Source organism: Chenopodium album, chromosome 12 (genome assembly GCF_948465745.1).
Source record: "Chenopodium album chromosome 12, dcCheAlbu1.1, whole genome shotgun sequence".
Lineage (NCBI taxonomy): Eukaryota > Viridiplantae > Streptophyta > Magnoliopsida > Caryophyllales > Amaranthaceae > Chenopodium > Chenopodium album.
Window position 1 is genome coordinate 41,568,260 of NC_137845.1, and position 25,961 is coordinate 41,594,220.

The 25,961-nt window shown below is 35.4% G+C and overlaps 1 protein-coding gene across 1 annotated transcript; it reads left to right on the forward strand.

Annotated features, from left to right (window-relative positions):
• The first annotated feature begins 21,469 nt into the window (after window positions 1-21,469).
• LOC145571183 (uncharacterized) lies at window positions 21,470-24,124 on the forward strand. Its single transcript, XM_081630257.1, has 4 exons — window positions 21,470-22,307; window positions 22,680-23,032; window positions 23,790-23,917; window positions 24,022-24,124. Exons 1-4 carry the CDS (start codon window positions 21,470-21,472, stop codon window positions 24,122-24,124), a joined length of 1,422 nt encoding a protein of 473 aa, XP_081486383.1.
• The last annotated feature ends 1,837 nt before the right edge of the window (window positions 24,125-25,961 follow it).

Below are 25,961 nucleotides of genomic sequence, written 5' to 3' on the forward strand. Positions count from 1 at the left end.
CCAAACACCTATTCCTAATCAACCTACTCTAGCCCAACACTCTTTATGGTTTGTCATAATCTCATGAGGCCCATTAATGGGCCTCTAACTTGTTTAACCCAATACTCTTGTTGTGTAACCTCATAGGATCCATTCTAAAGGGCTTTAGACTATTTGACTAGCCCAAAGATCATTTATCATAATCTAGCAATAGCCAATGATGACCCAAAAGAACAAACTTATTATCTCCATAATTAGTGATCCTTGATATATCTAGTAATTGCACTTATCGAAAACATAATTCCTTCAATCTCCCACTTGCACAATATTCAAATCCTTAAGTCAATGTGTGTCGATTTGATAATATGATTGCATCTCATGTCGTGATCATATTAATCTACAAATCTTTTTTTGAAATCTGAGTTAGAATTACAAGACAAATGATTACTATGTAATTCATTTGAGCACGGCCATGCATTTTCTGAATTCTCCCTCTTCAAGGGGCCAAGACACATTCCTAATTAAATAGGTAGACTCAATCCAATCTTGTGGCAACCAAAGCTCCCACTCAACTCTTGAATTAACCAGGAAACATCCTTTATAATCTCCAGTTACGGGAAAACGTTTTAATGTACCAGTCAAATCAATTATTGAATAGAATTAGTGTTCCACTCATGTCAAAGAAATCCACTAACATATCCGGAAGCTGAACTTCAAAATAGGTCTATAGTTCGATCATGCATCATACATGCATATCCATGTGATTGACCGAGCTTCACTACGCTCCTATAGCCCATGAAACTGCGCTATCTAATCAATCTTACATGCTAGTCCTTGTAATGAAATCATTTATGTCCACTTTAATGATTTCGAACTAGGAACTTAAATAATATATAGATTTTGTTCACCTGTTGGGTTTCATCACCAGGTCATCAACCTGATGAGCCCATCAATCCATAATTATTTTGGACATTTTATTTAATATCAAAACCATAATTAAATAAGAGAAATAATGAATTTCTGCTTAAACATAATTCTGCAAATGAATGTATTACATATGTAATAAGTTTTTCTCAAAAACTAATACAACTTAAATTACATCATTAGCTTCAATCCAGTTGCACTAACATGTTTCTCATGCTTAGGCAATGGAAGGGGTTTAGTAAGAGGATCAGCGATATTCTCATCCGTATGAACTTTGGACATCTTGACATCTCCTTTGCCAACGATCTCTCGAATGAGATGATATTTCCTCTCAACATGTTTAGATTTGAAGTGTGACCTTGGCTCATTTGATTGAGCAATTGTGCCATTGTTGTCACAATGCAACTCAATTCCTTTCTAAGCACTTGGTACAATGTCCAACTCAGTTAGGAATTTCTTTATCCAAACAGCCTCCTTTGCTACTTCAACTGCAGCCAAATACTCTGATTCTGTTGTAGAGTCTGCGACAATGCTTTGCTTCGAACTCTTCCAGCTCACTACTCCTCCATTTAGACAGAAAATGTACCCAGATTGGGATCTAAAATCATCTCTGTCAATTTGGAAACTCGCATCCGAATAGCCTTTGATAACCAATTCATCTTCGCCGCCATATACTAGAAACATTCCTTTAGTCCTTCTCAAGTACTTAAGGATGTTCTTGGCAACTGTCCAGTGTGCTTCTCCTGGATTTGCCTGAAATCTACTACACATGCTTAAAGCATATGCAACATCCGGCCTTGTACAAATCATGGCATACATTATCGACCCTATTGCCGAAGCATAAGGTATGATAGCCATACGTCTCATCTCGTCTGGCGTAACCAGACACTGAGATTTACTGAGCGTAATGCCATGGGACATGGGGAGAAATCCTCTCTTGGAGTTTGTCATCTCGAACCTGTCAAGAACCTTATCAATATAAGTCTCTTGACTCAGTCCAATCATCCTTCGAGACCTATCTCGATGGATTTTGATTCCCAAAATGTACTCGGCGTCACCCAAGTCCTTCATAGAAAAATAACTCTTCAACCATTCCTTGACTGACTCAAGCATTGATATGTCGTTCCCTATGAGTAGTATGTCATCTACATACAAGACTAAGAAAACCACGCTGCTCCCACTGGACTTCTTGTATACACAAGGTTCCTTTTCGCTTTTGAGAAAACCAAACTGTTCGATCGCCTCATCAAAACAAAGATTCCAACTCCTTGATGCTTGCTTCAATCCATAAATGGATTTCTGAAGTTTGCATACCTTTCCAGGATTTTCTAGATCTTCAAAACCCTCAGGTTGTTTCATATACACTTCCTTCGTCAAGAACCCATTCAAGAAGGCGGTTTTGACATCCATCTGCCAGATTTCATAGTTGAAAAGTGCAGCAATCGCTAGAAGAATCCGAGTGGACTTAAGCATTGCTACTAGGGAAAATGTTTCATCATAGTCAATACCATGAATCTGTCTGTATCCTTTTGCAACCAGTCTTGCTTTGTGGATGTAGGCATTTCCATCCTTGTCTGTTTTAATCTTGTAGACCCACTTGCATCCAATGGGTTTTACCCCATCAGGCAAGTCAACAAGGGTCCACACAGCATTTTCAGACATTGATTCCATTTCGGACTTCATGGACTCAAGCCATTTACTAAGTTGGGGCTTGCCAAAGCTTGCTTGTAGGTTGTGGGTTCTTCATTCTCCAATAAGAAGATTTCAGAATCCTTAGTTATCAGAACCTCAAGAAATTGTTTGTTTCTAATTCGACCTACGTGGGGTAGGAGCAACAATAGAAATATTCTCTTCAACTCTCTGAAGATTTTCACAAGAATTAGATTCAAGTGGGACGATAGGAGTCTCGCTAGTTGAATTAGCTTGCTCCGACACATGATTTGTCGTATTAGTCGACTCATGCGCCCTCCCCTCTGATGTGGTGTTATCCACATCCATTTGTTGCTCGTCTCGAATTTCTTCGAGAACCACTTTACTCCCACTTGACTTTGTAAAAAGAAATTCTCTTTCTAGAAAGACACCATCACGAGCAACAAACACTTTGTTATCTTTGCGATTGTAGAAGTAATACCCTTTTGTCTCTTTGGGATAACCCACAAGAAACATTTGTCTGATTTAGGGCCTAGTTTATCGCCTTGTAAACATTTTACATAGGCTTCACATCCCCAAATCTTGAGATAAGACAACTTTGGAACTTTTCCAGTCCATAATTCATATGGTGTCTTCTCAACTGCTTTGGACGGGCTTCTGTTTAGTATGTTCGCAGCTGTTTCTAATGCATATCCCCAGAACGATATGTGTAAATCAGTAAAGCTCATCATGGATCGAACCATATCAAGTAAAGTTTCGATTCCTTCTTTCTGAAACACCATTCAATTGTGGCGTTCCTGGAGGAGTTCACTGAAAAATTATTCCACGATTAATCAGATGTTCATCAAATTATTGGGTCAAATATTCACTACCACGATCGGATCGCAATGCTTTAATTGTTTTCTCAAGTTGGTTTTGTACCTCATTCTGGAATTCCTTGAACTTTTCAAAGGATTCCGATTTATGCTTCATTAAATAGATATATCCATACCTACTTAAATCATCAATAAAAGTAATGAAGTAGTTAAAACCACCTCTAGATTTTGAACTCATTGGTCCAAACACATCCGTATGCATGAGGCCCGAATGGTCACTAGCTCTTTCACCCTTTCCAGTAAAAGGTGACCTGGTCATTTTACCTAACAAGCATGACTCACAGTTCTCAAATGATTCATAATCAAATGAATTCAGGAGTCCATCCTTTTGTAATTTCTGGATGCGGGATTGGTTTATATGACCTAACCTACAATGCCATAAATAGGTTTGGTTTGATTCATTTGTTTTGCACTTTTTCTGATCTATGTTGTAAACATGAGTTGTATAATCTAAGACATACAAGCCATTAATCAATTTTGCGTTAGCATATAACATATTTTCTTTGGAAATAAAACAACTTTTGTCTCTTATTTCAAAAGAAAAACCTTCAGTATCTAAAACAGGAACTGAAATAATGTTCTTGGTAATAGTTGGGACATAATAACAGTTATTAAGCACCAAAATAAGACCAGACGTAAGTCTCAAATGATAGTTTCCAATAGCAAGTGCAGCAACTTTTTCTCCATTTCCTACTCGAAGTGTGACTTCCCCTTTAGCTAACTTCCTACTCTCTCTTAAGCCCTACATGTTATTAACAATGTGAGTACCACAACCGGTATCGAATACCCAATTTCTAGAAGAGGTAAGATTGATTTCAACAACAAAAACATTAGGTAACTCCTTACCTTCCATTTTCACTGTTGTGTAATGGGGACACCCTAGCATGTGGCAAGATCACCTACTGCAATAGAAACATTGGCTTCTCTCCTTCTTCAAGTACTCCTCTGTATGGTTAATCAAAAGGTTGACTAGTGTCACTGTCGAGCCTTCATCATCATGAATAAGCTTGACGAGATCAAATCCATCATGGAGTGAGAACAGAAGAGTGTCATGAGCAAAGTCATCATCAAATGGTCTCCCTAAGATATCCATCCGATTGAATGAATTAATCAGTTCCTTCACACGGTCTCTAACTGACTGACCAGGAATGAGTTTCTTAGCCATTATCTTACAATGAATATTGTAAGTCTCATACTTTACACTGTCAGTCCAGGAATAGTACATTGGAGGGATCGAGTAAACGATCTCTCTAACATTCTCATCGTTGATGCCTCCACTTCCTAATGCCCCAATTCCACCTCGACAAATGGCACGAAGACAATTGTACAGATTGGTTAACTCATAGTCCTTGAACCTTCTTTTCCAACAAGTTGGAATAGATGCCAATATGAGTTCCTTGATTTTCTCTGCATATGAAACATCTTTCGAACGCCTATCAGGAGTGAAACCAACTGTGAATCTGCTCTCAATGGGAACGTAGAGTCGAGCCTCGAGACTGTGGCTCCTAAGAACATTTCTTAGCTCTTCTTCCCAATCCCTGAAGTTTCTGAGATTAAGCCTTGTTTTCAGTTTGGTTGGAAAATAAGTGTTGTCATTAAAGTTATTCATCTACAAAATCAAAACGAGGCAAAGTTCGATAATTATGTTTAATAAAATTTGAAGCACCTTTAGCCTATTATATAGGCAACTTTAAAACATTTCATTCAATATTAATTGATTCCAATTGAATTAAATGATTTCAAGACCCTTTATTTGTGCAATAATTGACCGGACTTTGGCCCTACCATCAACCATTACATTTTCAAGGTGAGTAAACTCTTTACTGATTACAACTCTTGTAACTCTTGGTTGAATAATTAATCATCACATGTTTAATTATTACCCTTTGCTTCAAGGTTCTAAACTCTTTAGGTAACCTTGTTGAGTATAACCAATTAAAATTGTAAAACTTGATTTACCCCAACTCTCCCAAGATATAAAATGACACCCAGCTTTGGCATGACCTATCATAAATATCAAAGGTTTATTGGGTTTTTAATTAGAAAAGCAACCTCAATATTACCGGGACCTAGATTTATTATGTTGTGATTATTTAGTGAACTCTAGCGCATCATCACAAACATCAATAATATCTAACATGCATAATCTACTAATGCATAAATAAAACATGACATAGTATGGCCCCTTAATCCTAAAAACTAATAAAGTAAAACTCCCACTTGAACCTTTATGGATCTCATCCATCTAGCTCCTTTGGGCCTTCACTCCATTGGCTTCTTGGATCAACTGCAACCTGTAATACTATTCTATTCTATCTACTACTTAAATAAAATAAAATAAATTACAAAAACACTTAACAGTACGCAGACCGTATTTAGATTACAAAAATACGAAACGATGCGCATATCGTATTTAGAATCTATGGGACATACCAGTCTATATATAGAAATAAATAACATCATATATTATAAATGCCATATAATAAATCACTCATCAAGCTTTCCTAAACTACAACATCAAATGTTCACAATTAAGGAAACACGGCTCTAAATATCTCATATTTTAATTAAGTTACTGCAATTAGATAATATCATATATTATTCATTACCAATCATAAAATATCATATATTCTATCTTAGGTATGAGATAGAATCAAATCTTATTTTAATTATGGAAGATAAATCATATTTATTTTCCATGATTATCCTAGCTAATTTAGGAGATTCTATCCTGATTGCCTAGCCAATCACATAATTTTATATCAATTATTATTCTAAAATAATTATGGGATAATCACATTATTTAATCAATTATTATCCATATAGAATTTTTTGCTCAATAATTATCCAAACTTAACAAAATTAACAACTTTAATTTTGATAATTATCTTTTCAAAATCAAAACTTATCCTCTCTAATTTTAATTTTGAAATCTGATTTTATCAAAAATAAAATAATTTTTTTTTGAAAATAGTGCGCCAGCCACCGTGGTGTGGCCAGCCAAAGCCAGCCACGGCGGCCATACACCGGCTAGTGTACGCTGCACAGTAGCGGCGCAGCAGCAGTGCAGCGCAACTGTTGCACGATGCTGCTGTTGCTACCCTTGCTCTCCGACCTGCAGCCTCGCCCCGCCCCTCCCTCCGGACCACCTGTAGCTGCAGCCGCTGTGGCTGCGCCACCCAGCCGCGGCTACCGCACACAAAACCTTTTTTTTTTTTATTTTAATTTAAATTAAAACAATTTCTTTTGTTAAAATTAAATTAATTTTATGTGGTCTAATTAATTTCAAAATTAAATCATATTCAATCTTGAAATTAGGGTTCTTCATGAAATTAATCCCCAATTCAATTTAACTCTTAAATTAAATAATTTGATCATGAAAAATTCATAATTTAACATGAAATCAAATAGATTAAAATCATAAAGCACATAGGTTATCGAATTAAATAAAAACCAAAACACAAAATCACAATTTGGGGTTTAGGGTTTTCGAAAAAATTCGAATTAGGGTTTGGGGGGGTTTGAATTTTCGAACATATAGGGCCAAAATTCGGATATTTTTAGGCTAGTTTTTTAGCAAATTAAACAATTTTTAATAATTCTATAAGTTAAATCACATTTAAAATAATAATTGACCCATAATTAAATTATTCTCCTTCCTAATTGAATTAAAATTGTGGACTATCAAAGAATTAATATTCAATATATGTACATGCATAGGCTAACTGATACCACTGTAGGGATTTAGATACTCTAAGCAGAATTTCATGAATCTTATTCATAAGCATCTAATAACCAAGATCAATGCACAACACATAAAGAATAAGTAATTATACCTTTGAAGCGTGATTCCACGTGTGATCGAGCAAAAACAAGGGAGACAAAGAACCTTAAGTGTAATTCCTCTACTTGGTCCACGAGCACGGATTAAACCTCCACTAATGCTAGTTAGATGCAATTGAACTCTTCACTCGACCTTCTACGGAGAAGAGATAGCAATAAACCAACCACGAACCACCACGAGCCAACACACGAACCACCACAAGGGGGTGGCCGTACGGACAAGGGGAGGAGAAAGAGAGGGCCGTGAGTGAGAGAGAGAGGATTAGGGTTATGGGGCTTGGTTGCTTGATTTACAATTAACTAACTTGTCAATTGTTATGTCCATCTAAGTCATGGATCTTATTTATAGATCACATCTCTAAATAAGAGTCCATGTTAAGCCCAAACACCTATTCCTAATCAACCTACTCTAGCCCAACACTCTTTATGGTTTGTCATAATCTCATGAGGCCCATTAATGGGCCTCTAACTTGTTTAACCCAATACTCGTGTTGTGTGACCTCATAGGATCCATTCTAAAGGGCTTTGGACTATTTGACTAGCCCAAAGATCATTTATCATAATCTAGCAATAGACAATGACGACCCAAAAGAACGAACTTATTATCTCCATAATTAGTGATCCTTGATATATCTAGTAATTGCACTTATCGAAGACATAATTCCTTCAAAAATGGCCTCTGTGGCCAGCGTACCGCCTTCTAATACATGGTGGAAACAGTTTTGGGGACTCTTTCTTCTTCCAAAATTGAAGGTTTTTGTCTGGAAGTTGTTGCACGATGCCTTGCCCCTAGCAGATCATCTTTATCAGCGAGGGATGCCTGTATCTCCTGTCTGCTTTTTTTTCCATCAAAATTGTGAATCAACTTCTCACCTGTTTCGAGATTGTGCGCTTGTTTCTGACTTGTTAGTTAGCGGTCTTTTGGCCATCTCTCGAGCTTCACTACAGGATAAGCCTTTTAATGTTTGGTTCACGGATACAGTTGCAGCTTATAAGGATGTCAAGGATTGGAATGGTTTGTCATATTTCGTTTCCTTCATGTGGGTTGTATGGTTATCCCATAATCACAAGATCTTTCGCCATGTAGTGGCTTCTCCAACACTGATTTTGCACTTGGCTGCGGAATGGGTTTCTCGGGGCGAAGAGGCCTCTGCCTTTTCTCAACACATAGTTCCGACCAACCACTCCCGTCTAGTTACTTCTTTGCCTCTGTTGACAAGTTGTCTCCGGGGGGGTCCGATTTAGATATCCTAGATTGTCGCCTTTTACTTGATGGAGCCTGGAACGTTCATGATAATATTGCAAGCATAGGTTGGGTTTTCCGAGATCTTCACTCGGATCGGGTGTTTGATGGTGGCATGAGGGCCACTAGAGCAGGATCGGCGCTGCAGGCAGAGCTTCAAGCGTGCTTGTGGGCGTTTAGAGCGGCTAGGCGTAAGGGGTTTGTTCGTTTACAGGTTTTTATGGATTGTGCTAAGGTGGTGTCCCTTCTTACTAAGGAGTATGCGGATGATATATCTTGTGTTTGGTTGCTTGGAGCTATCCGAGACAAAATTAGGGATCTTTCAGCCTGTAGAATTAAGAAGGTCCCTCGCTTATGGGTCTCGCCGGCTCATTGGCTTGCGACTCAAGCTCGTCGTCGTATTTCTATTTCTTGGTCTTTTTTATTGTTTGTTTTCTTTGTCAAAAAAAAAAAAAAAAAAAAAAAAAAAAAAAAAAACGTGTATTTTGCCCCCATAGTTCAGGCATCAAATTCTGTCTACATAAATATAACGAACTCATTGTAGCTAGTAAAGAGTCCAAAATAGCCAAGAACATGAAAGTTGGTGTTAAATTGTGACTCGAAATCTAGCATGGCTGACTTTGAATGCATATATCACTCATACTATAAGTGACTTTGAGGTGATTCAAGCTAGAGGTGATAGCTTGTTTCAAGAGCGTTCTAACGATAGGTCATACACCCAATTCCGATAAGAAACGAGAAAGTAATGGTCGTTTTATGAAGAACTAACGATGCTGGAAATATGATGATGATCGACGAAGTACTCGACCAGAAATCCATGCCTAGTTGGAAATTTCAGTTTTTTTAATCCGGTTTAAGCTTAACTGTTTTATGGAAAATTTTCTAAAACTATATTTCTTCTATGATAGCTATTTGAATATAATTGGGGAACAATTTAGGGTTTTATTAAGGTATCACTGTATTATAATAAAATGACCGTTTCGTTGATCAATTAGATACTACCTTTTGAGCCATTAAGATTAGGACTCCTTGTATTATTCTCTTGTTTCTTTCTCCGAGGATATAGATCTAATTTGCCGAACCACGTAAATTCTTGTGTTCTTTGTTTATCTTCGTTCTTTATTGTTTTTCTCATTATTATTTTTCATTGACTAGTTCCGCATTAATTTAATCAAATGAACACAATTACACCCATTCCTAACAAATTGGTATCAAGAGTAAGATTTTAAGATCTTAAGCTTATTTCTCTATTACTAAGGAATAATGGAGAGACTGTTATATACATCCGGGTGCACTGTACACCAATGAGTATTTTATTCTTATTTTGATGATTGTTTTTTATTTAATCATTAAATGAAGAGTAAAAACTAACCTTGAATTAGTTGGGTGTACGGTGCACCAGGGTGTATATAACAAATTCTAGGAACAATAGGTATGGGAAATAACTAGTCTTACATTTTAGGTGGAAAATGATGAATTACAATACTACTATAGAGGCGGCTAATATATCTAGGGCATTCGAAATTTAATACATTTGAGAATCTATCTATCTATCTATCTATAATTATACTAAAACAGAGGACATTCAACCTAAAATTGATATATGGCGCTCTTACAATAAAATTTTTCCCGCCTAATTACATAATAATGCTACTTATGGTAATTCTAAAGTTTATTGCAGCATATATTAATGTGCAATCTAAAGGAATCATTTTAGTTACTAATAATCACTAATCGATCTCCTTAAATTGACAATAAAGAATATCTTATATAACTAAATATGGTAGTATATATAGTAAAAATATTTTATATCATATAAAATGATATCATAGAATTTAGTTAACAAAATAAGGCATTTAATTGAGCTGTATATAAATTATAAAGATTCCAAATAGTGATCTGATTAAATTAGTAAATAATGTATATGCTATCATATATAACTAAATGTAAACGAGTATTATTGTGTGATCAATTTGCCGACTTTTGATTTTAGTAAATTTTTACAGAATATTCATTATTTGATTCGTCTAATATTTTTTTTTCCCAATTTTAGATTTGAATTTAACAGTAATAATATTCATAAAATTAATATGTATGCATGCCAAAATAATACTTCGAAATGCTAATGTAAAAGATTCATCTATATGAGGTAGAATATATGAGTCTTAATATGTAGTTAGATTAATTAGTCCTTCATAATAATAAACAAAAGATCCATTAATTTTAAAATTAAAGTTTAAAAAAAAATCAAATGATAAATAGAAGCATTATTATACAATCGCTCATATTTATAGTGTAGCTTATGACATAGAATACAAAATAAAGATGAATACAATATATATACTAGCTAGGATATACACTTGTATACTTCTTCCTGGCCTACTTAGGTTGTTATATATATATATATATATATATATATATATATATATATATATATATATATATATATATATAGAAATGGGATCATGTGAGGACACATCCCTTATGTGAGAACCCCAACTTATGTGGGAATAAATATAGACCTTTGGATTGAGGTCATCTAACGACTCTATCAATCTGCCTCATTAAGGTTAAATGTGTAATTTCACAGCTTGAATGACTACCCTCAATCTTCTCAGTTTTCATTTTTACTTTCTCTCTCTTCATTACATTTTCTCTCTCCTCCTTCATATTCTCTCTCCTCTTGTAAATTCACTCTTGCGATTTTTCTGATTTTCGCAGGTCCTCACTTCTCAAAATCCAACTTCTCATCTTTGCTCATTGCTTAAAAAAATTTATTGCCGGTTAGCTTTTCTGATTTGATTTTTGTTATCATTATATTTCTTTAATTTACTTTCGATTTTTTAACAAGTTTTTTGTGATTTTGATTGCGAAATTAGTGTTTCCCTGATCATTTGTTTGTGTATTTGTGATTTTGATTGTTATTCTAGGGATTCTTCAATTATATGTTTGCAATTTTGCAATTAATTGCTTGATTTAGGCTTCTGTTTTACAATTTGTAGGACTAGGGTTTCGATCTGAATTTTTTTATTACTCCAAAATAGTGTATTGTCTAGTAAGTTATTGTTTCATATACGTCTTTGTTTAATTTTTCCTTTTGGTTATGATGTGTTTGAATTGTAGGAGTTCATTTCATTTACTGTAACTTTGCTTATTTGTGAAAATTTCATATTCTATTGCTCAAGTGCATTATTTGTTTTGGTTTTGATTTGTTCAATTTTTCGTTTTAGTTTTGATTTGTTTGATTTTTAGGTGTTCTTTTCATTTACTTGAAATTAGCTTATTTTTATGATCTAATTGGTTGTATTTTTGTGTGTTTGTGTTTGTGTCTGTCACTGGGCATTCTAGTTGAGGTGTGTGTAGTTGTGTGGCTATTTGGGAGAGTTGTGTTGGGTGTCCAGTGTATAGTGTGTAGTGTGAGCACATTAACTTATAGATAGTCATAGTCAGAGAGAAATAAGGAGTTTGTTATGCCTATATTTGTTCCGACTATATTTGTTCTGCCTATTTTTGCTCTTATTTTAATTTATTTGTTCATTTTCAGAAAAGCGCATTTTCATATTTCATTGATGGTGAAGGAACTATACAAAGTGTTGATTTGTCGAAAGAGATCAATTTTATGGAGTATGTTGTGCTTGATTTACCTTGATGTCTTTAGATGATGATCATTTTCATTGTGGAGTTGCAATGATGAGGCATATGGAAACATATATGGGTTTGCAAAAGTGGAATTCAGGTTTGAAGAAAAATAATGTAAGTCTTTCACATTTCATGCTTGCTGTTGGTGCTTCAAATCTTTCAAATCTTTCAAAATAAACAAATAATTGTTTGCTCATATGTTAAGTGAACAAATAATTCTTGCTCATTTGTCAAATGAGGAAACAATTATTTGCTCATTTGTCAACTTATAGGCCATTTTCCTCTCATTTGAGTATTATAATGTCCTTTTCTAAGGGAATCAAACCCTCAATGCTTTGGTAGTTGCAAATATAAAATACTTATTTGCGCATTTTTCAAATGAGTAAAAACGATTGATACCTTTTATGTCTTGTGATTCAATGATTCAAATGAGCAAATACTTAAGATAAAATCATATACGCCATGTTAAGCCTCTAGCTGCCCTTATGGAAATTTAAGGTCGTGTTTGCCATTCCATGGAGCAACCATCCTTAAGATAAAATCATATAAGCCATGTTAAGCCTCTAGCTGCCCCTATGGAAATTTAAGGTCGTGTTTGCCATTCCATGGAGCAACCATCCTCTCCTGGATGCAACTAATCATAAAGAGTAGTATTTTTCATATACTTGTAAACTAATGAGTTCTCTTTACCAGCAAGACAAAAACCTATGAGGGGAACTAGGTCATGATGTTTAACCCAAGTGTAGCCATTCCACACACAAACTCTTCCTCACAGTGTTGAGTGTCCTGCAACCTCTTTACAATATAATAAATTTTGAATCTGATTTACCTTGATTTTCTTCATCCCTTTGATACTCTTAGCCCATTTGTTTCCTTCGGTATACTATCTTCTTTTTTTTTTCTTTACTGAGACTCTACGTGCACAGAAGAACATAGCGAGGCCTACTCCTATGGCACCAACAGTTACTCTGGATACTGCAACAACAATAATAACTCCAGTATTGGACATTCCTAATGATTTTTGACAAGGACTTAGAGAAGGTCCACAAAGCCCAGAATTGTTGAAGAAATCAACATCGGTAGTAGAATTAAAGCTTGGGACTTTGCCCAACGAATAGATTATTAGCAAAATCATACAAGGTTATAAATTATCTAAATGATGAATGATGAATAGGGCCATATTAGATTATCTAATTAGATTACCGCACAACAGAGTCAATTAGCTCATTTAACAAATGAGCATCTAAGTTTTTGCTCATTTGACAAATGAGCAAAATATTGATAACATTTTTCGATGACCTATTATATATAAATCTCATCTTTCATCAATCTTTTTTTGCCTTTGATATCTCCTATGATCTGACCTGCAAAGATTGACCTTTTTTTTTACTAGTTCCTACATTGGTGTGTTGTTGGGTAATAAAAAATTGTTAGCCTATTAGCTCAATTGGTCGAGCACTGTGTTCTTACATTGCACAGAAGATGTAGGTTCAAATCCTACATAGGCTACTACCTAGCTGTTTAAAACATTTACAATTATATTCAATTAGATGAACATAGTTGGATGTTATATTCACAATAGTTACATTTGACTTATGATTACCCTTTTCTTAAAATGAGTAAACAAATATTGCTCATTTTGGCCGATTGATGCAAAAGACCAAAACAATGTTGCTCACTACATACTTTAATATTATGGTGGTTACTTAGTTACTTAGTTTGAATCGAAATTAGATCTTTGTTAGTCTTTAAATGATGTAAAAATGGTGGTATTATATTTGAATCATAATTGGATCTTTTGTGGTGACTTGATTATGGTGACTTTTGTGGAGGTTATATTATGGTGACTTTTATACCTAGCGTTTTTTTGAAATATTTGCTCATTTTACAAATGAACAACGAACTAGTTGGTCATTTGACATATGAGTAAAGAAATATTTGCTCATTTGTCCAGTGAGCAAATAATTTATTGCTCATTTCACAAATGAACAAAGAAATACTTGTTGTTTTAATGAATGATTAAAGAAATGTTTGCTCATTTGACAAATGAGCAACTAACTATTTTCTCATTCGACAAATGAGCAACTAAGTTTTTGCTCATTTGGTAAATTAGCAACCAAGTATTTGCTTATTTGACAAATGAGCAATTAACTATTTGCTCATTTGACAAATGAGTAAAAAAATTGGTTGCTCATTTCCCAAATGATCAAAAAATTGATTGCTCATTTTCCAAATGATCAAAGAAATGTTTGCTTATTTTACAAATGAATAACTAATAATTTGCTTATTTGACAATTGAGCAAACTAATGGTTGCTCATTTGTAAATGCTTGTTGATTTAATGAATGATTAAAGAATGTTTGTTCATTTGACAAATGAGCAACTAACTATTTGCTCATTTGACAAATGAGCAACTAAGTTTTTGCTCATTTGTTAAATTAGCAACTAAGTATTTGCTTATTTGACAAATGAGCAACTAACTATTTGCTCATTTTCTAAATGAGCAAAAAATCAATTGACTTTTTTTGCTCTTATAATTTACTATGAATTTGATTTTTTTTTTTAATTAATTTTGTTTATAGAGATAACCTATATAGGATCATCCCCTATGCATTTGCATAATGCTCTACCAATTGAGCTAATAAGTTTTATCATATGTTTTAAATCATTTTCTATGTTATAAATTTTTAATTAATCAGCTCATTTGATAAATCAACAAAGAATAATTGTTTGCTCATTTGATAAAATGAACAAAGAATTGTTTGTTCATTGCCACCCACTTGATGTTAGCCTCAGCTATCCTGCAATACACCACATGCCCAACTGTCTAACGCACTCAAAAACAGCTAGTGACATAGCATCACACCCATCCTCCCTGGCCACAGATAGCCCACACTATTCACACAACGCCCAAGGCCACAACAAATAAGTCTTGCTGCTTCTAATAAACATCACCCCCCACACAACAACTCTCCACGCAGCCATTATAATCAAAACCACACAACCAAATAATACTCAACCACTTCCATTAACTCATAAGTAAATGACATAAACTCAAAAGTAAATTACATAAGCAAAAATATATTGACATGGTTCAGATTTAGTTATCACGTAAGCTTAAATAACCAACAGAAACATATGACTGAAGTTGTGTAATTCTTAATTTCCCCAATCAAAATAGTAAAAAAATTGATTCAAAAATCGAATTAAGTCAAACACAATAAAAAATTCAACAAAGTATATCATAAATTAATCAATGTATCTCAAAAGTAAGCCATAATTACTCAAAACTAATGATAATAATCATTCATTAGAATGCCAAAATATATGTTTATCTGTAGCTTAAACCTCTACCAGACTACACAATCATTTCAATGCTACTTTAATTTATCAACAAAACCTATATGGATGCTCTGAAAATTTTTTTACATCAATAATATAGCTTGTTGTTAATCAAGTGCAACGAATGAATACAAAATAATACATTAATCAAAATTAAAAAATGTGAAACCCAAATTTTTGTAATCAAAATCGCACAATCTTGATTTAAAATTCAAATTAAATCATAGACAACAACGAAAATCAAAATCAAATTAACTTACAGCGCCTTAAGTATATGAGAACAACAAAGGATGATGAAAATTTTGTGATGTTTCGAATTTTCGCAATCGAAAATCGCACAACCAGATTTTGGCAAAAAACCTAATTTTCGAAATCAAAATCGCAAAAACATGTTTCAAAATTAACAGATTATCGCGAGAAATTGACGAGCAAAATCGAAGAAATTGATGAGCAAAAGCAAAGAAATGGAAGAGCGTAGAAAAACAATCTCCATTAATAGATCTTTGATTTGCAGACAAAATAGAGGAGAGAGGTTTTCAGGCTTTGGGTTATAATCTCAGCTGTTGGATTTGATTTAATCTAGCGCCTGAGATTTGTCCTCACATAAGGTGTGAGTTCTCACATAAATATGAAGATTCAAATGATAAATAGAATCACTATATGATCATTATATTATATTATAGCTTATGACATACATTAATAGCTAGCTTTTTTTTTAACACTAAACGGCTAGCTAATTGAGGTAAGGTGAAATATTCAATTGCAGCCAAAATGTATTTATAATAATATACTTTAATCTATAATACTAAAAATATTACGATTATTACATCACTATTTAACATTTCAATATAATTGTCAAAGATCACAAGATAATGTCATAAAGAATAATAAACAAAAAGTATAAATGGGAAGGAAATAAGAGAATATTTAGGCATAATAGATTAATTTGTTAATATGATTTCCCTGATTCTAAAATATCTTATACAATATATATGATTAAAATATTGTAGTATTTCCTCATATGATCATATCCATATAATATATATGATTAAAATATCTTACACTTCGTATCATCCTATAGAGTGTAGCCTCTATGTCTACAATTTTACCCTCTAATTCTACTTATCCAAATATGATATCCAATTACAAAAAAAACAAACTTAGCTACTCACTATAATGCAACTGCAAAGCAACATAAAAATCATCACCCACAATCAAAGGGTGTAAATAAATATAGAAATCTTACATTTGAAAAAATAAATGTTTGAATTACTGGTAATAATGAAAATCATGTGATGGATTTAATCCAAAATTTAGTGGCCGCTTATGCATGTCTTTGACCACAATATTTGTGATAATGGTGATTTTCTTGCTACTTCCGTAAGCATGATAGAATTGAGGAAGATAAATTTACTTATGTGGCTCTCATAATTCCGGTGGAAGCTAACTTTGTTTTTGCTAAAGGTTATCTTTGTCTTTAGATCTAGGATTTAAAATTATCTTGGGGGGTAACATAAATACGTGATTCAAAATTTTATGCCTACATTATGGGACAAAAAGAGAGTTTTATTATGTTGATTAAACCAAAAGAATACATACAGGTAATATTAGGGATGACAATGAGTCAGATTTGGGTCGGGTCTGAGAAGACCCAAACCTAGAGTCGGATTTTTGAAGGTGGGATCCATATCTGACCCAGATCCTCTGGGTCTAAATAAATCAGTCCCATACCTAGATATACTTTACGTCTAAAACGGGTCCAAAATAATGGATCTAATTAAGGGTAATATTAGGGATGACAATGAGTCGGATTTGGGTCAGGTCTAAGAAGACCCAGACCTAGAGTCGAATTTTTGGAGGTGGATCCTGTAATCCCCCATATTTTAAGCTAAATTATAATTTATTTATATATTATTCTTGTAATTATATTTATGGTAATTTCATTAATTAAATTATTTTTATGGAAGGATTTAAATAAACTAGTGTATTTTTTTTATTAATTTGCTAGTAATTCTAACATAACCCAAAACCCAAATACTACTCCTAATCTAATTAGGAAATTAAAGCCCAAATAAAAACCCTTATACTCCTTCTCCTCCCTCAACTCTCACGTAAAAAAAAAAAAGAGCCCTCTTCTCCTCCTACTGCTTTCACGATCAAAGAGAAAAAAAAAAAAAAAAAAAAAAAAAAAAAAAAAAAAAAAAAAACAACAAACCTGCTGCTACAGTGCTGCCGCCAGCAGCACCACCGCCCTGCCGCCAGCAGCCACCGCGCGCCGCCAGCAGCCACCGCCCAACAGTTGTCTCCTCCCTTTCTCCTTCCCTTATTTCTCCTTCTCTTATTCTTGTTATTTTTAATTAAAGTTTTAATCTTTGTTCTTAAATTGTTATTATTATGGTTTGATTATACATATGAAGTATAAAAGATTATAAATTTATGAGTTTTAACATGTTTAGTTTATTATTGAAAATTTCAGATTTTGTATTATGTAAAAATTAGGGTTTATACCTTGAATTTTCATGTTTTAGGGCTTGAAAACGTGTTTAGCAAGTTAGTCATCAATACTATGATTTCATAATAATAAAACCCATAATTTCATAATTAAAATTAATTTTCAGATTATGTATTTTGTGAAATTGGAGTTTTATGTTGGTTATTTGAAGGATTTGAAGGTTTTAATGTGAAATATACTATTATAGTTATTGATTTATGTATGTAGATCTTTAAAAGCTTGAATCTTGCAATTTAATTTATTTTTCAGATTTTATATAATCTGATTTTTATTAGTTTTGAGTCAAAAATAAAGGTCTAGTATGCTTCCTTATGTTTTAAACAACTATTTATGAAATATGATGAGTATAGATTATTTGAATTGCAAAAACTACTAATAAAGTAAATTTTCAGCATATTCTGGTGAATTGAACTTGCTGGAATTTTATATTATACACTATATTTTCATAATTTTGACATATAAACTTATAGTTGGAATGTTATATTACTACTAATGGCTATTGGGGACAATTTAAAGGCTTTGTTTTGACGATTTAAGAGGTTTTAAAGTAATTTAGTATTGCTGTAAATTTATTTGCTTGGGTATTGATTTATTCCTTATTATTTGGTTTAGGAGAGGACTTTGTAGAAGGTGATTTCTAGTCTTTAAAGTGGCCAATCGAATTGTTTACTCAAGGTACGTACAAGTTACAAAACCTTGCTTTTAGGTGCATGTATAAGGATGGATCGAGAACTTAGTATCATGTCTAGGGATGACTGGGTTAAATTGTTTGGTTATACATTGTGAATTTCCTTTGACGTGCACTATTCCTTATTGTAATTATTGGTTATGTTCTAATTATGCAAAGTGTGCTTAGAGGCAAAGGTATGTGATTGGTGAAATGATTTAATTATTACTCATTCATGATTTAATGAAATAGGATGAGTAAATGAATGGTTCATGTCTTATAAGACAAGGTTAAGAGTTTGGGGTGCCTTATGCACTCAAGGTGTTTATACACCGAGGTAGTAAAGGAATAAATAATAAATGTTGCTTGCCACTAATAAATCAAGAATTGAAATTGAAAAGTTGTTTTACTTGATTGAATTGATATTGGACTGATTGAATTGTTATGCATATGAGTCATCACCAAGTCTAAACCTGTAAATCACGTAAAGTGCAAGATGGATGAGCAATAAAACTCTGGATTGGTGCACTTCTGGAGTAATGACAATCAGGGGTTGGGGTACATGGGGTATTAGCCGTGTACTTTTCTCGAGGCCGTCTGATCTACGAGTCTCTTATTTCAAATACTTTTTCAAAACTAGGAGTTAGGTGAGATCTCATACTAACTACGGTCACGGAGTCGCGCCCGTGGTCGTTGGATGTTTATTGATGTTTCCGAAAGGAGGCATGGGGTTTTTCTTTATTGATGTTCCAAATGGGACATGGGTTGGACAACCTTGTCTATTGCTAAATCCAATGAATAAATTGAAATGAGTTAGCTACTATTAGCTAGTGGAGTCTTAATAAGTTAAATAATCGAGTCGTATGTTGAGTTTGTGATTTAATGATGCGTATGATTGATTATTAGTAGCATGTTAAGTACTTCCTTATTTTACTTTGCAGCTTGTATGTACTCAGCTTTGCTGATTGCGTGCTTTTGTGTGTGTGTCCTTCTTTGGTCATGGCCTTCGCCTTCAAATGACCCTGTGACGATCCAATTTTTACACTCGTAATATTGGGGAGCAGAATAACCACAGGTTCTCTCACATGCAACATTCATCAGGGTTGTGGGATCTTGAGTAGAGAGTTGGTTGCTTATTTTCGCGTTTCTTGCAAGTTTGATTTTATTTAACTCGATTTCACTTGACACCATTTCTTTTGGTTTAAGTTTGTTTTAACACTGAATTTTAATTACTTACTTATGCTTTTGGGTTTTGAATAAGGGCCTTAAAGGTTCCAACTTGTAATACTTATTTTGATTTAAATACTTTGCTTTGAGGTTTATTTAAAACTGTTTTGGTTTTCCGCTGCTAACTTCTGAGATAGCCTTAACGTTTGAACACGTGGCGGTAGCACACCAGTAATTCTCTTGGATTTGTTCGGGTTATTTACAGGTTTCTCACAGGTTTTTAAGAGAGAATTATTGGGGTGTTACAAAGTGGTATCAGAGCTTAGGTTTAGATTTAATTACCACTAAAAGCCAATTAGCTTAACATGTCTTAGGCGCCTAACTAACTAACTAACATTGAGGATTTAAGTTCAAAGGCTAAAGTGATTTTTCGAAACTTGGTATGTTTGAAATGTTTTATCTAAAATGATTTTGAAGTTTATTTTGTCTACTTGGTGAGCTTTGGGTAGACTTAAGAAGGGAATGCATGCATATTCCATACATACCTTTACATTTTATTGTCATTTGGAGTGTCATTTTCCTTATTTATCTAACATTTAGTAATTAATGTCTTAATTGATGTTTTTTTTTGTGATGTGCTTGTGTTATGCTTTTGTATGTTGGTTGCGTTGGGATGACGTAGAAAGGAGATGAGTGATTCAGTAAGCAAGTCTGGAAGCACGAATAATGCTATTAGGAACAACCCTATTGTTATGTCTGAGGATGAGAATGATGTGCGAAGTGAAGATACCTTAGAGAGGTACGAAAGGACTATGACGCTAGATAATCCTGATGAGGAAGACTACCAATATTTACATGAGTTTAAAACTGCGAAGAATAAGAAGCATAAGATTAACACTTATGACAGAATGCTCAAGGACTATACCCTTATTGACTTTCCAGATGAGGATGACCTTGAATGGCTACAACCACCACTGGAAGATCCAAATGCGGGAAAAAGAGCTACTAGGAATCCTAATCCGCTTCACAAGTACATAACTATTGAAGATTCAGATGATGAAAAGGATCCCGACTTTGATATCAATAACTATGATGAAAAGAAGGATAGGAACAACAATGTGATACCTTGAGATATTTTTTTTTTAGAGTATAGTTAGCATGAATAAGGCAACTTGCCATTAATAATAGTTATTAGAACTTCATTATAGTATGCTTTAGATGATTAATTTGAATAAGTAGCTAAAGCTATAGAGTTATTGTTCTTTGGGATTCATACTTTTATTTAAGTTATAATAAAGTCATTATTTTATATTAGAAGTTTCATTTTACTAATATTTGTGAGCCAAAGAAAGTTAAAGTTAGTTAAATAAAGATTTTAAGATATTTCCTTTGGTTATTATCAAGCTAGTAAGAGTGACGTGGTATGGGGATTATTTTTCTTAACTTTACTTGAATTTGGGTGTGAATTGTGTTTATATTTGTATGATTCTACTTGGGACAAAGGGGTGCAAAGCAAGGTGCCCTTTTGAACCAATATACGTGATATTTATTATGATGATTCTGTGAGTATATGCGTATGGTATTTGAACTAGAGTATGATGTCCCTATATTTACAGGCGTAAAACTACAATGGCCAATAACGCCGCCCTTGCTGAAGCCATCCGAATGTTGGCAGAGAATCTGAACCAAAACCAAGGGGATCAACTTGACCCCCAGGCAGAAATGTTCAAGAAGCTAGCACAAGTAAGACCCCCAGTGTTCAAGGGAGGTGCGGACCCCACCTTCTTAGAGAACTGGATACGCGAGTTTGACAAATTGTTCGTGGCACTGAACTGCCCTGATAATCTGAAGGTGGATCAGGCAGCCATGTATCTTAAGGACGAAGCTGACATTTGGTGGAGAGATAACTGTGAGCTAGTGAAAGCCAAGCCTAACTTTGGGTGGGAGGTATTCAAAACCGCTTTAAGAGACAAATTCTACCCTCCTTTCCTAAAGAAACAAAAAGCCCAGGAGTTCATAAACTTGGAAATGGGGCAGATGACAATCTCCGAGTATTATAATAAGTTTATGGCACTTGCTAGGTTTGCCCCTGAAGTAGTACCCACTGAGGAGCTGAAGGCTCAGAGATTTGAGCAAGGGTTAACTAACCAACTGCAAAAAGACCTAGCGGGGAAGGTATTTAAAACTCTAGACAAGGTATATGAAAGAGCTGCCCACATGTACCACCTAAATTCTAAGAGTGTGGGAGAGACTGCCAAGGCCGGGGAGAAGAGGAAGGACTTTGGGAGACCAGAGCACCAAAGTAGCTATAAGAGGCCTAGGAATGGGAACTCATTTGATAGAGGTGACCAAACTGCTAGCAACTCTTCTACTGTTAGAAATGGAGAGAGAACCTACCATTGTAAGAGGTGTAGGAGAAACCACCCTGGGAGAGATTGTGATGGGAATTTAGTGACTTGTCGGTTCTGTAACAAGAAGGGGCACAGGGAATATGAGTGTTACACCAAACAGAAACAACAGGGAAATGGTGGGAATGGTGGGAACACTCAACAGAGGCCTAACAACTTCAACAACCAGGGGAACAGGGGAAACGGTCAGAATGGGAAGTTTGGAAATGGTCAGAATGGGAAGTTCGGCAATGGAGGCAACAACAACAACAGATCTGGCAACAACAGCAACAACTCAGGCAACAACAACAATGGTTACCAGGCAAGAAACAACACTCCCGGACGCTTGACTGTGATGAGCAAGGGAGAAGCTGAGAGGTCCTCAGATGTAGTTACTGGTACTTTTTCTATTCATTCTGCCTCTGTCAACACTTTGTTTGACTCTGGAGCAGCTTACTCTTTCATTTCTACTTCAGTTGTGCGCAAATTAAACTTAACTGAGTCCAGTCATGTTGATGTGTCGGTTAGTCTGCCTACTGGCAAACTTGTCCATTGTAATAGAGTATTCAAAGGCTTGCCTTTGAAAATAGGAGAAGTTATCTTCCCTTCGAACCTTATTGAGTTTAATCTAGGGGATTTGGATGTAATTCTGGGGATGGATTGGCTGAGCTCATACAAGGCCAAGATAGATTGTGAGATGCAGAGGGTGCAGTTGAGAGATCCTTTGGGAAAGACGGTGTCATATAGACGTTTAGGGAAGCCTAAGGGTTTTGGGATCATTTCTGCTTTGAAAGTCAAGAAGCTAGTGAGTAAGGGATGTCCATTGTACTTTTGCTGTGTCCAAGATTTGAGTATGAGTGAGAGTAGGCGGATGGAGGATGTACCCATTGTGAATGAGTTTTTAGATGTTTTTCCAGAAGAGATTTCAGGAATGCCACCTAAGAGGGAACTTGAGTTTACCATTGATTTAGTCCCAGGAGCTGCACCTATCTCAAAAGCACCTTATAGGATGGCACCAGCTGAGATGAGTGAGCTAAAGGCTCAATTACAGGAGTTGTTAGACAAGGGGTTCATTAGGCCTAGTGCATCACCTTGGGGAGCACCTGTGTTATTTGTGAAAAAGAAGGATGGAAGCTTGAGGCTATGTATTGATTACAGAGAGCTGAATAATGTGACTGTGAAGAATAAGTACCCTTTACCTAGGATAGATGACTTGTTTGACCAGCTAAAGGGGGCAAGTGTGTTTTCGAAGATTGATTTGAGGTCGGGGTATCATCAGCTGAAGGTTGCAGATAAAGACATTCCCAAAACAGCCTTTAGAACTCGATATGGGCATTATGAGTTTACTGTCATGCCTTTTGGGTTAACCAATGCACCGGCCATATTCATGGACTTGATGAACCGAGTGTTTCATGCCTTTTGTGGTTGTATTCATTGATGACATTTTGGTGTATTCGAAAAATGAGGAAGAACATGCTGAGCACTTGAGAACTACCCTTGAAACTCTTAGAGAGAACAAGTTGTATGCTAAGTTTTCTAAGTGTGATTTTTGGTTGGAGAAGGTTGCATTTTTGGGGCATTACATTTCGAAAGAGGGTGTATCTGTGGATCCTGCGAAGATTAAGACAGTAAGTGAATGGCCCACACCTAAGAATGTGACTGATGTTCGTAGTTTCTTGGGATTAGCTGGGTATTACAGAAGGATTGTTAAGGATTTTTCGAAGATAGCTAGACCCATGACTACCCTTATGAAGAAGCAGAGCAAGTTTGAGTGGAATGAGAGTTGTGAGTCAGCTTTTCAAACCCTCAAAGAGCGATTGACCACTGCACCAGTGCTAGTATTACAGCAGAATGGAAAGGTGATCGCATATGCATCGAGGCAACTGAAGAAACATGAGGTCAATTACCCTACCCATGACTTGGAGCTTGCAGCTGTTGTGTTTGCCTTGAAGATTTGGAGGCACTACCTTTATGGTGTTTCTTGTAAGATCTTCACAGACCATAAGAGCCTAAAGTACATTTTCACCCAAGATCATTTGAATATGCGGCAACGTAGATGGCTAGAGTACCTCACAGACTACCATGTCCACATTCAGTATCATGAGGGAAAGGCAAATGTAGTTGCTGATGCCCTTAGCAGAAAGTCGAGTCATAATGTCAATGCTTTAATTGTGGCTAATGAGTTGTGTGAAGATATGAGGAGACTGAACCTTGAGGTTATCAATCAAGGAGAGTTAGAGGGATTACTGAGTGCTTTAACCATCCAACCTACCATATTTGAGGAGATTAGGGAAAAGCAACTGGAGGATGAGTCGTTTCAGAAGATTAGGGATCGGGTGACTAGTGGTGCGGAGACTGAATTCAAGATTCATGAGGATGGGAGTCTGAGATATAAAGAGAGATGGTGTATACCACAGAAGTGCGAGGAGATTAAAAGAAAAATCATGGAGGAGTGCCATAATACACCTTATTCAGTTCACCCCGGGGGAGATAAGTTGTATAAGGACTTGAAAGAGTTCTATTGGTGGCCGAATATGAAGAGAGAGGTAGCTGAGTTTGTATCCAAGTGTCTGACGTGCTAGAAGGTGAAGATAGATCACAAGAGACCCATGGGAAAAGTACAACCCTTGGAGATACCGGAATGGAAGTGGGATTCTATATCCATGGACTTTGTGACAGGCCTACCCAAGACTCGTTCTGGGAATGACACGATTTGGGTGATTGTGGACAGACTTACTAAGTCAGCGATGTTCATTCCTATCAAAGAGACCTGGAAAAAGAAGCAGCTAGCAAGTGTCTATGTGAAGAATGTAGTTCGGTTGCATGGAGTTCCTAAGGACATAGTGTCAGATAGAGATTCGAGGTTTCTATCAAAGTTTTGGCAAAAAGTGCAGGAGAACCTTGGGACAACATTGAAGATGAGTACTGCTTTTCACCCTGCAACAGATGGTCAGACTGAGAGAACAAACCAAACTATGGAGGATATGTTACGAGCTTGTGCTTTAGATTTCCAAGGAAATTGGGAGGATCACCTACCTTTGATAGAATTCTCCTACAATAACAGTTACCATGCAAGCATCAAGATGGCACCTTTTGAAGCACTATATGGAAGGAAGTGCAGAAGTCCAGTTTGCTGGAATGACTACAGTGAACGGGTTACTTTGGGTACAGATTTCATTGAGGATATGGTGGGCAAGGTGAGACTAATCCAGTCGCGTATCAAGGCAGCACAAGATAGACAGAAAAGTTATGCTGACTTAAAGAGAAGAGATGATGAGTTTAATGTTGGGGACAAGGTCTTTCTGAAAGTTTCTCCAACAAAAGGTGTGATGCGATTTGGCAAGAAAGGGAAACTTAGTGCTAAGTATGTGGGGCCATATGAAATCCTACAACGTGTGGGAAAGGTGGCTTACAGATTGGCTTTGCCAATGGAGTTTGAGAAAATGCATGATGTGTTCCACATTTCACAGCTAAAGAAGTATGTGCCTAGTGAGACCCATGTTTTGCAACCGGAGACTATTCAATTAGATGAGTCTCTAACTTATGAAGAAAGACCAGTAAAGATACTAGATCACAAAGTGCGCAGTACTAGAAACAAAGATGTGAAGATAGTGAAGGTCCTTTGGTCTAATCAGGAGTATGAAGAAGCTACTTGGGAGGCCGAGGAAGAAATGAGGAACAAATATCCCGAGTTATTTGACGAGGTGAGTTACGAGGGCGTAACTCTTTTCTTT

Bases quoted from the DNA above. Each gene is read 5' to 3' on its own strand.
- LOC145571183 (XM_081630257.1), top strand. From the start codon at position 21,470: ATGGCCAATAACGCCGCCCTTGCTGAAGCCATCCGAATGTTGGCAGAG. The intron at 22,308-22,679 runs GTAACAAGAAGG...ACTCTGGAGCAG, and splicing joins TTTAGTGACTTGTCGGTTCT to CTTACTCTTTCATTTCTACT. The intron at 23,918-24,021 runs GTATTACAGAAG...GTTGTGAGTCAG, and splicing joins AGTTTCTTGGGATTAGCTGG to CTTTTCAAACCCTCAAAGAG.